Raw genomic sequence first — 16618 nt, 5'->3', positions numbered from 1 at the left:
TACCTAAATTCGACTCTCCTTCTTGCATATATAATAAAAAAAATAAAATATTTGATTTTTTTCTATTGACTAAAATAGTCAAATATTATTGTGTTTTAATAATTTTATCTAATTCTTTCAATCTTAACAAAAGAGGTAAACATTTTAAAATGCAAAAAAATTTTATCTAGATTTTCAAAATTTTGAAAATTTATAGTAATTTTATCTAATTTTTTAAACATATTCTTTTACTTCATTCATTTTATCGCTGATCCAACCTTATTAATATCATCAACTACTTTTAAATTTCATTTTGATAATCGAAGAGAATCAATTATCTTTTCATTATTATCTATGCGTAAAAATTAAGTAAATTTATAAAATAAATGAGGTTGATGTGATAGTTAATTATTATTTTAATTTATTCTTATTGTTGTTTTCCAATTTTTTGCTAAACCTTTTCTATTTTTCACATATAATTGCATATATTTTTATCTATACAAATACAGCTAAAATATGAAAGAAAATTTGTATTAAAAAAAATGCATTCCTTAAATTCTTTAATATCAATTTTTATTATTATAGTAAATAAAATTTAAATTTATTAATTAATATTATTATGAATCATAATTTCTAAATTTTTATTTAATATGGCAAATATACCATGGCTTTCCCTCAGAAAATGTTCAGGCTCCGCCGTTGTTAAGAACTCCCGAGTCACGACCAGAGTAAATAAGATTTTCCTTGCTTTTATATATCAGAACTTTCAGCAAAATGTCTAAATGGAACAGATCTTTTTGTATATCACTAACAAAGAACACATACACCTAAAAGAATTTAACATCAACAGGCTTTTCCGGTTGTCAAAATTGAATTGTTGGATCAATTGGAGCCAACCAATTACACACTTTCATTAGAACTTTGTTTCTGAGTGACATCGTGAGATACTGATGTTAAAAACCTAGAGATAAGTTCCTCATTCTGCATTCATTAATCTGGTGATCCTTCCATGGCTATATTACGCTTTTCTTTTGGAACACTGTTTGCCATCTGTGGTCGTTTAAGAGCTGCATGAAGTGAAAGAAAAATGGTAAGAACCAGTTCTGATTTACAGAAACATAGAAACAATAGGCCTTCTTTCTTTTTCTACAGGTACCTCTCTTTCATAGAGAAAATTCCATCACAGTTATATTTGTTTACTTTTATGGTTGATCTAGCCAATGAATATCATGCGAAAATTTTTGTAAGAATCCCAATAACATGTATTAACCAAAGAATTAAAAGCACACATTAATAAATAAATTACTCCACTTCCAAGAAACATGTAATTACGTTCTACAACCATATGGAAGTGTACATCATTTTTACTAGGATAGCAAGTGAAAAAAGGAAGCAATTCTAACCAGATGAGAAGAAATTAGAAGAAATTAACCAATCATAAGAAAGGTGACAGCGCATTGGGTAGTGGAAGGAAAAAACAGAACCAGACAATTAGGCAAAACAACAGAATGTGTTCAACTGGAAGGAAACATAGATCACATAAACAACAGAATGTGATCAACAGGAAGGAAACATAGATCACGTAAGCACAAGCACTCACATTTAAGAGAAGTTCCAGCAAGACAAGTGAGCCTTGATTTTGTGTTGAACTCAGCCAATGGACTTGGCTTCTCCTTCACAGCCATGCGAACATCCCAAACACGTATAACTCCATCCGATGATGCTGATACCAACAAATATGTATCATCAGCAGCACCATCATTCCTAGCAAGTACAAAGATGCCTTTCACACGGGCAGAATGCGCATTGTCAATGCAGTATGCAATTTTGCCACTGTTGATGTCCCGTGCTGTAATATTCCAGTTCTCACCGCCAGCAAACAGAAGTCCATTCTGTTCAAAATTCAAAAGATGAATGATAAAAGATAGAGAAGATACAATCAAAAAGCAAAAAGCAAAAAGCAAAAACAAAAAAAAAATACTTAAAAAAAAAAACTCACTTAGCCCATTACCAAAAACATAAGTAATACTCGTGGTCCAAACTCCAAAGGTTCATCCATTATCATTTCACATTTAGTGCTTTGCTTATACATGTCAAGCACATTCTACTTTGCATGACTAGAGGTACAGAAAAAATGTTAAACTAAAAGTTGAACTTCAATATGGATAGAAGCAGAGAAGTATTCATGTGATGGGTCATAAAATAAGCAAACAATATAGTTTATGCATAGATATCACGTAGGACTATAAGGATTGCATGGATATCTAAATGCAAATAACAAAAGATGTCATCTTGCCTTGGTAAGTTGGTATGCAGCCATAGCTGTAACACTGCAGATTATAAGAGATAATTTAGGAAATGAAATGAAGCTGAATTCAAAAAAAAAAAAGAAAAAAAAGAAAGGGGATTACAACCAAGAAAATGACCAATCAGATGAATCCCGGATGTACATTCTAAAATTAATACAAATCTAATTCAAAAAAAAAAAAAAGAAAAAAAAGAAAGGGTATTACAACCAAGAAGATGACCAATCAGATGAATCTATGTACATTCTAAAATTAATACAAATCTGACTGACAAGGAAGCTACAAAAATACAGATTCGTCTGTGAATTGGTAGGCTAAAAAGTCCAAAGTTAACAAGAATCTTGCCTTCTGAAACCAGGCTTAATTGGGTGTACCAAGGAATTATCTGACACTCTAGTGAGCCCAGCAAATAACAGCTCAAGATGTTCAAGATGATTGATCACGTTAAAAGGAAAATCAAATCAAGCGAGTAGCAAATTCACAGCCATTTTACAATTCCTAGCATAAAATTCCAGATTTATTTCTTCCGTAGCCATAAAACACATGCCAATAAAAGGCAGTAATAATAGGCCCTCGCGCCCACACAGGCTGGCTTTGCGCTAGTTTAATATAGCCCTAGGCAAACACTGCTATTCCGGTGTCACCACCTGCACCGCACGTTTGCAACCGAAGGTCATAGCTGACAGCTCTTACACCATTAATACAAACTTAGGAGAACCACACCAAAAAGCCAGCTATTGAGGTTAGAGAGCCCAAGTCCATATATACCCCACATTAAAATCAAGTTCTCTTGCAATGTGATCCTATTCTAATGCCCCAACATGCACACAAGCATGCAAGATGTTAATAAATGTGATAATTTCATCGTGAAGAAGAGCGCAAAGCATCAAGAGACAGATCATTGTTTACATATTCTTAATAATTGAGATCCATGAAATTGCAGTCTTATTTGACAATAATTCAAAAATCTTGTTAGCATAATTACAGCAATTAGAATGATTATAGGAGATTTATGTAGCATAATTACAGTAATTAGCATGATTATAGGAGATTTGTGTAGCATAATTATAGCAATTATTATTCTTGTCCAAATTAGTTCATATTTTCATGTATAAATAGATGTAATATCTCTGTAAATGAGACACAGACAAATACACAATCCTTTTCTTCATTACTTGTATTCTTTCTTCTAACATGGTATCAGAGCCATAAAGCTTTTATTTCTAGTTTTTGGGGTCTCTCTGCTCCTCTACAACCTGTTCTGGTTCATTCTTTCATACCTATTATTATACCATTTTTTTTTTCCTCCTCATCTTGTTATCAATGGAGAAATCTGATATTTCAAGACCTATTGCAACAGTTCTGACTGGTTCCAACTATAATATTTGGGTTCAAGGAATGAAAAGTTTTTTGATAGGTCGTAAGCTTTGGCGTATTGTTACCAGAGATATCACTACGCTGACAAGAGAGAACGATGAAACTGATGCAAAATTTGCTGACCGTCTTGAGGATTGGGATAGTAAAAATCATCAGATCATCACCTGGTTTCGCAATACCTCTGTCTCATCCATCCACATCCAGTTTGCTAATTATGACTCTGTAAAAGAAATCTGGGATTTTTTGGCTAATCGATATCAGACCATTGGACTTGCCCACTATTATCAGTTGTGGACTACTCTTCATAATCTGAAACAAGAAGCAGGTCAATCTGTGAATGATTTTCTTGCCCAGGTCCAACCTATTTGGAATCAAATATCTCGTGCCAAAATCGGTGAAGATCATCTTCATCTCATTCAAGTTCTAATGGCTCTTCGATCGTAATATGAGGCCGCTCGGGCCCTCGCTACATCGAAATCCACTCCCATCATTGGAAACTGCTATTCAAGAGATTATTTTTGAAGAGACTCGTCTCAGTTTGGATAAAACTCCTCAATTTGAAGCTGCTCTTGCAACTACTCGATCCTCACATCAGAAATCTGGCAATCAACTTTGTAAGAATTGTAATCAAATTGGTCATGCTTTTGCATATTGTCCTACTATAAAATGCAAATATTGTCATGGTTACGGTCATATTCTTGAACATTGTCCCACACGTCCTCCAAGACCAAAAGGAGGGCAGTCTAAATTTAATAATGTCTCAAAGCCTGGATCTTCCTCTGTCACTGCTGTTGCTGCTACTGAGGGCTCTACTGCCATCACCATGAGTGATCTCGAGGCACTATTCAAACAGGTTATCTCTTCTAATTCTCCTGTTGCCATGTCTGCCACTCCGGGTAATTCTTATTGGCTTTTTGACTCTGCATGTTGTAATCATATGACCACTAATCTTAAATTCTTGTCCTTTGCAAAACCTGTATCTTCCTTACCACCAATCCATACTGCAAATGGTACTAAAATGAACATCACACATACTGGTCATGTGTCTACCTCAAATCTTCATCTCCCTGACACCTATTATATCCCTAATTTGGCACTCAATCTTATTTCATTGGTCGTTGTGTGAAAAAGGACTAAATATTATTTTTCTCACCATGGTGTCCAGTGCACAGGATCCACAAACGGGATGATTCTTGGGGAGGGTCGCAGAGTTGGTCGATTATTTGAGCTTACATATTTAAAACTTCCTTCGAGATTTTTGTATTCAGCTACAATACCTAATTCATCCATTAACCAATTGCATCTTCGTCTTGGTCATGCTTCTACCAGTAAAATTCAACCTTTAATTTCTCGTGGATTATTAGGATCTACTAAGTTTGAGTCATTTAATTGTTTAAATTGTCAGCTTGCAAAACAACCTGCATTATCTTTTTCTCATAATAATACTACTTCAGACACTCCTTTTGGTTTAATTCATTCTGACATTTGGGGTCCTTCTCCTATTTCTTCAATAAATAGTTTTCGTTATTTTGTAATATTTATTGATGATTATTCTCGGTTTACTTGGATATATTTTTTGAAACATCGATCTGAGTTATCACAAATTTACGTCACATTTGCAAAAATGATTAAAACTCAGTTCTCTTGTGACATTAAAATTCTCCGAACAGACAATTCCATGGAATATCGGGATTCTTCTTTACTTCAGTTTCTTAGTCAACAAGGCACCGTTGTTCAACGTTCTTGTCCTCACACCTCTCAACAGAATGGGCGAGCCGAACGCAAGCATCGCCATATTCTTGATTCTGTATGTACTCTTCTTCTTTCTGCCTCATGTCCAGAAAAATTTTGGGGAGAAGCAGCTTTTCATGCTGTTTATATTATTAATCGTCTTCCTACCTTGGTTTTTCATAATTTATCTCCTTTTGAAAAGTTGTTTGGACAACCTCCTGACTATTCCATCCTTAAACCTTTTGGATGTGTTTCTTTTGTTCTTTTACAACCTCATGAACATACCAAATTAGAACCCCGTGCTCGTCTATGTTGTTTTCTTGTTATTGAACACAAAGGGTATCGTTGTTGGGATCCTGTTTCTAATAAGTTACGCATCTCTCGTCATGTTACCTTTTGGGAAAATACTATGTTCTCTTCTCTTTCCAAATTTCATCACTCTGTCAATACTGACTCTCTATTTTTCACTGACTCCTCCAAAGAGTTTTGTTTCCAAGTCTGATCCAGTGATTGTGATGTGCTCAATATTAGCCCAACTACACCTGCCCCTGTTGAATCGGCACCAGTTGTTGATCCAGTACCTGCGCCTGCATCTCCTCCTAGCACTACTCTTCGTCGTTCTACCCGTGTAAGAGAAACTCCTCATTATCTTTCTAATTTTCACTGTTACTCTACTATTGCAACCCTTCATGAGCCTCGTTCTTATCGTGAGGCAAATCGACCCTCTTTGGCGACAAAGCTATGGTAGCGAACTTGGGCTTTAGAGAAAACTCATACTTGGGATGTAGTTGATCTTCCACCAAACAAGACCCCTATTGGTTGCAAATGGATTTACAAAATCAAGACCCGTTCTGATGGAACTATTGAACACTACAAAGCTCAATTAGTAGCCAAAGGGTACACTCAAGAGTATGGTATCGACTATGAAGAAACTTTTGCTCCAGTGGCCCGATTAACATCTATTCGCAGTCTCTTAGCTATTGCTGCAGTTCGTAAATGGAAACTTTTCCAGATGGATGTCAAAAATGCTTTTCTTCATGGTGATTTAACAGAAGAGGTTTATATGCATCCTCCACTTGGTTATCATTCTCCTCATAAGGTTTGCAAACTCCGACGAGCCTTATATGGATTAAAATAAGCTCCTGTGGCACAGTTTGCCAAATTTAGTTCCACTCTTGCTCAACTTGGTTTTCTCTCTAGTCCACATGATTACGCATTATTCACTCGCGGTAGCGGTGGTATTGTTCTTCTGTTGCTTTATGTTGATGATATGATAATAACAGAGATGATTCATCCGTATTCGAGTTACAACATTATCTCAATCAACATTTTGAAATGAAAGACACAGGTTCTCTCGGCTATTTTTGGGTCTTGAAGTTTCTCAAAATTCGATGGCTATTATCTATCTCAAGCCAAGTATGCATCCGACTTACTTTCTCGGCGAGGCATCACCGATAGCAAAACAGTATTAACCCCATTGGAGCTCAATTGCAAACTTACACCTCTTGATGGCACTCCTCTTAATGATCCTACTTTATATCGACAGCTTGTCGGGAGTCTTATTTATCTCACAGTTACTCGACCTGATATTTTATATGATGTTCATCTGGTCAGCCAGTTTATGTCTGCTCCTCGCTCAACTCATTTCTCTGCAGTACTTCGAATCCTTCGTTATATCAAAGGCACTCTTTTTCATGGTTTGCACTTTTCCGCTACCTCCTCCCTAGTATTATCCGCTACTCGATCTTGATTGGGTGGTGATCGGCGGATCGCCGCTCTACAACCCAGTTATTGTTTCTTCTTGGGTAATTCTCTTATCTCTTGGCGTAGCAAAAAGCAACCGTTGTTGCACGTTCTAGCACGAGAATCGAATATCGCTCTTGCCGATGCTACATCTGAATTACTTTGGTTACGGTGGTTATTAACTGATTTGGGTGTCACTCATTCTTCTGCTACAATGCTTCATTGCGATAATAGAAGTGCCATACAGATTTCTCATAATGATGTATTTCATGAGCGTACCAAACACATCGAAATTGATTGTCATTTTGTACGTCATCATGTTGCTCATGGCACCATATGTTTGATTCCTGTCTCCTCTGTCAGCCAAACCGCTGATATATTCACCAAAACGCATCCTCCCGCTCGCTTTCAGGATCTCTTAAGCAAACTCAAGTTGGCACCTGTGCTACCACCTTGAGTTTGAGGGGGTGTTAGCATAATTACAGCAATTAGCATGATTATAGGAGATTTATGTAGCATAATTACAGCAATTAGCATGATTATAGGAGATTTGTGTAGCATAATTATAGCAATTATTATTCTTGTCCAAATTAGTTCATATTTTCATGTATAAATAGATATAATATCTCTGTAAACGAGACACAGACAAATACACAATCCTTTTCTTCGTTACTTGTATTCTTTCTTCTAACAAATCTTTTGTGCATAGTTCAAACAATCACATTCACAGCACATGTCAACAAGAGAAAATGAACTGATACTTGACAATCAAACCCATTTCTTATCAGATGAGCATGAATTTCTTTGCCCAATTCAATAGATTTCAACTGCCTAATGGAGGAAAGAGCAGGCAATGCAGTAACAGATCAGCTCTAACCCCAGATTTCGCTAAATACCTAAGCAAATCTATGGATTTCTCAGGATAACCATTTTGAGAAAATGCAGGTATCATAATATTTCACACAACACAGTCCTTCTCAGGCATTTTCTCAAAGAGTAACCCTGCATCAGCTAAACCCCTCAACTGTGAGTACATTGATAGTAGGGCAGTATTCATCGACAAATCTTTTCATAAACTACACAAAACAATCACACAATGAATAGCCCTTCCTGCTCTTAAAGAAGCCCATTTTAACGATTGACGTAATCAAATTAACAACAATAACAGAGATGGGTTTCCATTTTCATTCTTTCAGAAAAACAAAAACTTCTCTTCGTATTCCCACTTTTAGAGGTCTCTAATAAAATCAAGGAATTCCAATAATCCAAATCAGTAATTGATTAACTTTCTTTCGTTCTCAAGATCACCAAAACTCCTATACATCTCCATCCAAGCAGTATCCCCCGGATCAAATGACTCAAAACCCAATTTTATGACATGCCCGTGAATCGCTTTTCCATTTACAACATCCAACAAGCACAAACATGAACCTAAAACAAATGAGTATGTTTCCTCATCAGGGCGCATGGAATTTAAACCCATTTCTTGTACGAAAAAAGCGTACATTGTCTCCAAATGTGGCAAAGTTTCTTAAATTTGTGTTATACAAAGGGTGATGGATTGGAGACAGAATTGAAGATTTTTTTTTTGGAGCTATGGCATAGGAGTCAACCGGTTGAGAAGAGAGTGTGGGGTTCTGGAGGAGGCCATGGATGATAAATCTTGGATGAAGTAGTTGGAGTTGTTTCGGCTTTTTGCAGAGAGTTAACAATGAACGTCCTGGTTTGGTGTAAGAATTTGAGAGGGAAAATTGCGTTAAGAAAGTTGCTTGACCGTTGAGCGTGAAGCCCGGTAGTTAGAGGCTTCATGAGGAGAGCAACTTGGAAGGTTGAGCCTTTCTGTTCAACCTTGGAATTTATTTCCATTTTGTTCCGGAGGGAAATTAATGATCCAGCCTTTTTGTTCTTCTGTAAAATTCAATAGATAGATATGGAGCTATTATTTCTGTTCTTGATCGTCCCTGTCTGTTTCTATCAACAGAGGAAACAAGTGTGGTGTCGTCCAGCCTAGGAACAAAATAAACGACGTATCGTTTACCATATAATAACTTTATCTTCTCTAAACGGCATGCTATTTTTAAAAAGTGGATGACATGGAGGGTACGAAACGCAGATTCCGAAATTCTCGACCGAGGCAATCCCTCGCTTCTTCTCCAAATCACAGACCCCAACAGCTTCTCATCTTTGTTTCCGGCGATTTATATTAGTTTTTCCTTCACGGTACTTATCTTTTCTCGCTTCGATCTCTGTTGATTCCAGCATTTATTATCATTAATTTCTCTCCATTTTTTCATGTCAAGTCCAATGGCTGGTCCAGCCTACAGGAAACTGCGTAGATATTAGATACAAGCTACTTTATTTTTGGGGAGCTTTCTCTATTTCTATTTCTTGCTCTCTCCCCTTGGTTCCCGAGAAAATGTAATTTGAAGGAAAACTGGGGCATTTTTTTTTTTTAAATTTTCGTGATGATTCATTACTTGATGCCAGAACAGTATCTATTAAGATGTTTTGCTCATTTGAGCTTAATGAGTGATTTAGATTCACACGTATGCATTTGGCCTAAATGATCATATAAAGTGACCTTGTTTATTTTTTATTTTATTTTTAATATGGTGCAGCTTGTATAAATAAAGTGGACTTCTTATTTGATTATTGTTGGACATCAAGGATTTCTCTCAAAGGATTTGGATACGAGCACGTTGTTATTGCTGAAGTTTGGAATTGATGGATGTCGATGGCGGGGAAAGTTCCTCATCAGATTCCATAAGTGTTCGATCAATTCCAATACATTCTAGGCAATCTGAAGGTTATTAGTCTTTTTTATTTCTTCCCAACATTGTTACTCTCAATTTTGTGGGCAGAACTATAAACTTTTGTAGTTATATGTGTATGTGCAATTCTGCATGCATTGATCTCTTTCTTTCTTCTTTAGTTTTTTCCCCCTAATGAACCTTTGTTACTTTGGTGATGGGGATCACTTCTACCATGTAGGAGTCCCAACTCAAATTACTTTAATAAATAAAGGAACAACTTAGGAAGAACTCGGCCAAAATAAATGTCCTAGTTCCATGTTAGTTCTGTGCTTACTGTTATCGCTAACATTCTCTTCTTATTTTAAAAGAACTGGTGATAATTACTCTCAATTCTGTCCTATGCAGTCAGTGCCTGTCTGTGTAGTTACAGTCCATTGCAATACATGCCTATCTGTGTAGTTGGAGTCCTGTTGCAGTCCATACCTTTCTGGTAGTATTCGTGTTGGAAATATGCATATGTAAACTTCATGGTCATAAATGAATATATCATTCATTCATTTTCTGTTTTAGGTCTTAAAGTTGGATATCTGAATCTTATATACAGACAGTTGCAACTCAGTTGTGATCTTTTAGAATACTTGTCCTTTTCACCCTCTCAAACTCTCATCCCTTTCTTTGAGTACTTACTCTCTTTTGTGATGATGCCTGACAGATTTTCTTTATAAGTTCAAACAGCAAAATATTCCAGCTTGTAAACCTGTCTTAACACCAGCATGGGTGAGTGTGAAAGCTACAATATATATCTGAATCTTTCTTTTATACACTATCATCATTTGTTCATGCAAGATTGGCTGTCCCCTTTGCAGGTTATTGCTACACTTTTATTGCTGGGTTTTTTTTTCATTCCCATTGGGCTTGTCACTCTTCGTACTTCTCGTGGTGTAAATGCCTTGACTAGTTGCATTAACTTACCATGAAGCTTTTCATTTCCTTTAATTGCATTAAAACTGAAAAGAAATCTGTGATTAAGCGGAGCATTCAAATGGTTTTTTAGGTTGTTGAAATCGTGGACCGATATGATGCAGATTGTGTACCTGAGGCATTTAAAGGCAATAAGGTGTCATATATCAAGGATACTTCAGTTCCCAAAAATTGCACCCTTGTCTTGAAGGTTACAGTTTTTCTTTGGGCGTGAACTTGTCTTTGTGCAAATTCTTATAATGTGTTGAAGCCATTGTTATCATATGAGATCTGTGAAGGTTCCCAAGGCATCACACCTAAGGTTCCATAAGCATCACACCATCTAAAAGTAACATTTGCAGGAAATTTTTATCGATTTAAAACTGAATAATAAGCATTATAAATTTGGGTAGTTGTTGGCTCCAATCTAATCCTAATCTTCTTCAGGATTTGAACTCCAAACAAAACTAAAAGGATTAATGCTATCCTAAGCTGGTTAGGACTCAAATGAAGACTCTAAAACAAAAATTTAAAAAAAAAAAAAAACCCTGAAGACATGCAGAGAGCCTTTCCAGCATGGCAGGAAATTAAAAAATTTCCTGCTTCCATAAACAATAAAATTTTGCAATTTCCTGTTTGAAGAAAATCAAAACAAGGTTATTAAGGCCTACTTAATTTCCCTACTTAGCTTCTCATCATCGGACATTTGCCAAATAAGTCCCATTTGACATCAAGATCACTCTTGAGTTCCTCGTCTGCGTTGTTGTTCACATTTGGTAATTTTGTTTGTAAATTGCTATGTAGGTGCATAAGCATATGAAGGCTCCTATCTACGTATATTATCAGCTTGATAATTACTATCAAAATCACCGAAGGTGAGAGTTCTTCCTTTCTATGTCTAATGCAGTGGTGAGTAGACTGCTTTGCTTTGCACAAAATTTTTCTCTAGTTTCTTTAGTATTAATTGGGTTCTGCATTCCTGTGGCATGCATATTGATCTTTTCACTTACTGCTACTCAGTAGTAGCGGCCTTTCACCATTAGCCATTAGGTTCTGCAGGAAGCTGGTAGTGCCATAAAACTTATTAAAGTAACTATTGAGAGGATCCTTGTTGTTGTCCTTCAGTTATCATGAATAATTCTACCTTAGTTTACTTTTGCTTTAATAGTGGAACCTTCTGGAACCTTAATTGCTTTTTTCACCTGGTGTCAATGGATTTCTATGTTTTAATAACCTCAAATTGTTGTTTCAGCATCCTGTAATTTTGGCATGATCAACTCCTGAATATTTTGCAGGTACGTCAAAAGTAGAAGTGATCAACAGCTCTTACATGGACTAAAGTACAATGACACGAGCTCCTGTAAACCTGAAGAGTCCAACAATGGTCTTCCTATTGTCCCTTGTGGGCTGATAGCATGGAGTTTGTTCAACGATACGTACAAATTTATTCGCGGGACAGCAGAATTGAGGATCAACAGGAAGAACATTGCATGGAAAAGTGACCGTAACCACAAATTTGGGAAGCATGTATATCCCTTCAATTTCCAGAGTGGGACCTTGATTGGTGGTGGAAAGCTAGATCCTAATGTCCCTGTGAGTGTTAACAGAGTTTGGCGTTTTGTTAGCTTGCTTTATAGCACTACTTGGAGTATAATAGTAACATCTTATATGCATCAGCCTCACTCAGTAATTTTGCAGTGTTATCTTCTCTTCTATTTATAGTCTTCAGAACAGCTATCCTACAGTTATCAGTTGGGTATTTTTCTTCACTTTCAACTGACCTTTTATCTATAGCATATTGTAAAACTAAAGTGAAACTATTAGTTTGCATTATCAAAACATTGTAACACTTGGATGTACCCTTTGGTTGATTGTGATGCCAAAAAGTGAAAGGAATGTGCCAGAGTGATTATAACTTATTATAATTGCTGAATATATATATATATATATATATATATATATATATATATATATATGATAGAGTGGTGGTCATGGTGCTGGAGGAAATGGTTACTAAACCCATTACTTGATGGAACTGCCTTTTTTTGTCCTTATTTGGGAATTGAACACCTACCGCATATGCATATCATACAAGTAAGCTGAATATCAAAATGTAGGAGGACTTTGTTTACTCTTGGGCCCAACATTAATGTGCGTACTGTGCAGTTTATTGTGTTGTATGTACATGATATGCAGAAAACAGGTCATAGATTTTGCATGGTTCAACTTCTCTGGTCCATCTTGATGAAGTCCCATCACCTACTAGTCTGATACAATTCTTTGAAAATTCTCTTCAGCTAAAACTTGAGTTCTTATCTTCTTTTTGTTGTTCTCCTGGGCTTTTTGGCTCGTGTGGGTCCATATTAATAGCTAGGTGATCAAGAAGATCTTATTGTATGGATGCGTACTGCTGCCCTTCCTAGCTTCCGAAAGCTGTATGGTAGAATTGAAGAAGATTTGGATGCAGACGATGTTATACTTGTTCACCTGATGAACAATTACAATACATACAGCTTTGGAGGGAAAAAGAAGCTTGTCATTTCAACGTCAAGCTGGTTGGGAGGAAAGAACGACTTCCTTGGTGTTGCCTATATCTTTGTTGGCTCTTCTGCCATAATCCTTGCTCTCTTTTTCTTATTGCTTCATGTGAAAAACCCAAGGTAATAGTTAATTTATTCCTATCATAATTTCCCAAATTACTGCATATTCATATTTGGTCTTCCTTCCTATAAGTATGATTGTGTGAGAATTCAATTAAATTATTTTCTTACAAATGATTTATTCCAAAGAAATCCTTTATATTTTAAAGAATGCTACAGAAATTCTTTGCTTAAATGTGTTTGCAACTGTTAGTTTTCTGGAGTTTCCAAACATTCGAACGTCCACATGCATTATTCTAATTTATGATCAATTATCAGACGCTGATTTCATCAATCTTCAGTAGTGCTATTATGGTCTTCTTCTCTCTTTGGACCTTTTTTTTCCTGCCAAAATTTTCTTATGGTCTGTATCTGCGGCACTTTTATTTGCAGGCCATATGGTGACACAGCTTACTTATCCTGGAACAGAAAAGGAATTTCTAGTTGAGAAGGTGACATTCAAAATTCGAGTTAAAACGGTTCCTGTTGATCTCACTAGATTGTGTAAAATTTGAAATTCTGGAGTGAAGCTCATTTTGTTATTTGATTCAAAAGAATTAAAGCATCTTGTTGATTACACTGTACACAGTACTCTTCATAGGAAACTGATCTTAGATGAACATCCCAATTACATTACGTGAATGTTGAAACTTGTAAAGTTATTTTGTTTGATGAATATATTAAGGGAAATTTCCTATTTCATTTTGGAGTTTTGACCGATATTATAATTTGGTCTTTGTATTTTAGAAACTAAATAATTTAATTTATCGCTTATGCTTCTTATCAAAATTAGAGGTCTTACATCCAGTATTATTGTTAGTTTAAGTGAAAAGATAAATATATCTTTATTCAATTAAAGAAAATTTATTATTTGGTGCCTGAAGTTTAGTCGATATTATGATTTGATCACTATATTTGGAAATTGAATGATTTAGTCCATGATTTTTTTTTTATTAAAATTAGTTGTTATTTACTAAATTAATTCTTTTTATCTATAAAAAGAATTTAAGAAAAAATTTGAATAAAAACATAGTTAATAAGAAAAACAATTAAATTTTAATAATTTCATTAATTATCAAATATATATATTAAATCGTTTAATTTTTGAATTATGAAGATCAAGTTATAATATTAGTTAAAATTTAATGATTAAATAGTGAATTTTTTTTAATTGAACAAAGAATATATTTATCCTTTTAATAAAATTAATGATAACATTAGATAGAAAGATTTCTAATTTTAATAGATCTGATTTTAATGAATAAAAAATTAAATTATTTAATTTTAAAAGTATATAGGTAAAATTATAATAGCAATTAAAAATTTAGAGATTAAATAATAAATTATTTATATATTAAAATTTTAAATTTATTTTTTATTTAATTTTTATTTTTAAAGCTTGTGGATGAGCTCGAAGGGATTGTCACGGGTGTCTCATGTGGGTAGATATTGTTCGCTTTGAGCCTCAGCCCGCACGATTTTGTTCCTGAGCCAAGCCTCTGCCCAACCCAAAACGTGTCTACCCAAGCAAGGTCACCCCCTTCATATTAGCCCAGTCACTCCCCCATACTTGGCCGATGTGGGATTGAGTCACTTCTGTGACATCTCCCCCACCCGATCCTGCAACGACCTTCGTTGCAGTTCAGCCACCCTGCCTACACCTCCGTGTGCTTGGCGTGAGTCGACCAAGATGGGTCGGCTCTGATACCAAATGTCACGGGTGTCTCACGTGGGTAGATATTGTCCGCTTTGGGCCTCGGCCCACACTATTTTGTTCCTGGGCCCGTTATCCCTCAAGGATTGACCAACCCAGCCAAGCCGTAGGCCTATGCGGTGGTGTAAGGGCACGATTGATGAGAATGAGAAGTTTGGCGGACACTTTTATAAATATGGAAAAGTCTAGAGGGGGTGTGATGGGTGAGACATACTGATGTCTCCTCCTGCTAGAGGTCACTATGTTCCTAATGCTCTTTAGGGGGGTATGACTAGTTGGCCACTGGTGAGCACGGTCGGGCCCAGCTAGTTACCGAATTTGGTGTCAAGCTCTCCACCATCCCCGGGGTCACTAGCACAAAGGCGTGACTCTAAGTGAGCTCCCTACGTACTCATTGTACTAAGCGGCAGGCATCGGGCTCTCGAGAGATGGGAGCTTGGTGTCTCCATGAAGAATGAGCTTCATGGACACTACAAGGCCGAGGGGCTTGTAGTGCACGTCTCTCCTAGGCCCGAGGTTTCTATATAAGGCCGACGATGCTGCTCGGTATACGGGCCAATGATGCTACTCGGTATAGGGGAACAAATATTATATATTGGCTTTGGGTTCAGCCATACGGTCGGATGTTGCTTATTGTCTTACTGTCGGACGATGCTTGTTGCTAGGCTTTCGGTGGATGCTTGAGGATGTACACGATGAAGGGCGACATCGTGCTACAAGGAATATCAATGCTCGATGATCGGGCTTGATACGTGGGAGACCTTCTATAAGGATATTGGAAATCCTCTTTAAGGGGAAAGACCCTTGAATACGAGTAAGCTGGCCTAGATTGGGTGGAAATCTAGGCGCCGCACGGGACTACTGTCCGAGCTAGGAAGTGGCCCCGTGACAGTTGGTATCAGAGCCGACCCATCTTGGTCGACTCACGCCAAGCGCACAGAGGTGTAGGCAGGGTGGCCGGACTGCAACGAGGTCGTTGCAGGATCGGGTGGGGGAGATGTCACAGAGGTGACTCAATCCCACATCGGCCAAATATGGGGGAGTGACTGGGCTAATATGAAGGAGGTGGCCTTGCTTGGGTAGACGCATTTTGGGTTGGGCAAAGGCTCGGCCCAGGAACAAAATCGTACGGGCCGAGGCCCAAAGCGGACAATATCTACGCACGTGAGACACCTATGACATTTGGTATCAGAGCCGACCCATCTTGGTCGACTCACGCCAAGCGCACGGAGGTGTAGGCAGGGTGGCCGGACTGCAACGAGGTCGTTGCAGGATCGGGTGGGGGAGATGTCACAGAGGTGACTCAATCCCACATCGGCCAAGTATGGGGGAGTGACTGGGCTAATATGAAGGGGGTGGCCTTGCTTGGGTAGACGCGTTTTGGGTTGGACAGAGGCTCAGCCCAGGAACAAAATC

At 37.0% G+C, this 16618-nt stretch overlaps 2 protein-coding genes and 1 pseudogene across 3 annotated transcripts; 1 reads left to right on the top strand and 2 right to left on the bottom strand.

Annotated features, from left to right (window-relative positions):
- Positions 1 to 708: 708 nt before the first annotated feature.
- On the bottom strand, positions 709 to 2983 carry LOC110645264 (uncharacterized). Its single transcript, XM_058137127.1, has 3 exons — positions 2979 to 2983; positions 1580 to 1959; positions 709 to 1046 (listed from the first exon to the last, which is right to left on the bottom strand). The coding sequence occupies exons 1-3, from the start codon at positions 2981 to 2983 to the stop codon at positions 970 to 972; spliced, it is 462 nt and encodes a 153-aa protein (XP_057993110.1). The 3' UTR covers positions 709 to 969.
- A 4840-nt stretch (positions 2984 to 7823) lies between these two features.
- On the bottom strand, positions 7824 to 9002 carry LOC131174079 (pentatricopeptide repeat-containing protein At2g34400-like; annotated as a pseudogene).
- A 69-nt stretch (positions 9003 to 9071) lies between these two features.
- LOC110635605 (putative ALA-interacting subunit 2) lies at positions 9072 to 14190 on the top strand. 2 transcript variants are annotated; one of them, XM_021785010.2, is made up of 9 exons: positions 9072 to 9356; positions 9755 to 9942; positions 10602 to 10666; positions 10756 to 10830; positions 10944 to 11060; positions 11654 to 11724; positions 12145 to 12442; positions 13220 to 13509; positions 13882 to 14190. In XM_021785010.2, exons 2-9 carry the CDS (start codon positions 9861 to 9863, stop codon positions 13934 to 13936), a joined length of 1053 nt encoding a protein of 350 aa, XP_021640702.2. In that variant the 5' UTR covers positions 9072 to 9356; positions 9755 to 9860; the 3' UTR covers positions 13937 to 14190. The 2 variants fall into 2 exon arrangements, with proteins under 2 accessions (XP_021640702.2, XP_021640703.2); XM_021785011.2 differs by having other exon boundaries at positions 9226 to 9356; positions 9804 to 9942.
- The last annotated feature ends 2428 nt before the right edge of the window (positions 14191 to 16618 follow it).

This window comes from Hevea brasiliensis, chromosome 15, assembly GCF_030052815.1.
Source record: "Hevea brasiliensis isolate MT/VB/25A 57/8 chromosome 15, ASM3005281v1, whole genome shotgun sequence".
Lineage (NCBI taxonomy): Eukaryota > Viridiplantae > Streptophyta > Magnoliopsida > Malpighiales > Euphorbiaceae > Hevea > Hevea brasiliensis.
Note: the sequence above shows the minus strand (reverse complement) of the source record. Positions and strands in the feature narration are given on the sequence as shown.

Coding starts and splice junctions, on each gene's coding strand:
- LOC110645264 (XM_058137127.1), bottom strand. Junction 1,047..1,579: donor TGCTGGAACTTCTCTTAAAT/GTGAGTGCTTGT, acceptor CACTTCATGCAG/CTCTTAAACGACCACAGATG.
- LOC110635605 (XM_021785010.2), top strand. CDS start 9,861: ATGGATGTCGATGGCGGGGAAAGTTCCTCATCAGATTCCATAAGTGTT. Junction 10,831..10,943: donor CTCTTCGTACTTCTCGTGGT/GTAAATGCCTTG, acceptor ATGGTTTTTTAG/GTTGTTGAAATCGTGGACCG. Junction 12,443..13,219: donor AGCTAGATCCTAATGTCCCT/GTGAGTGTTAAC, acceptor CCATATTAATAG/CTAGGTGATCAAGAAGATCT.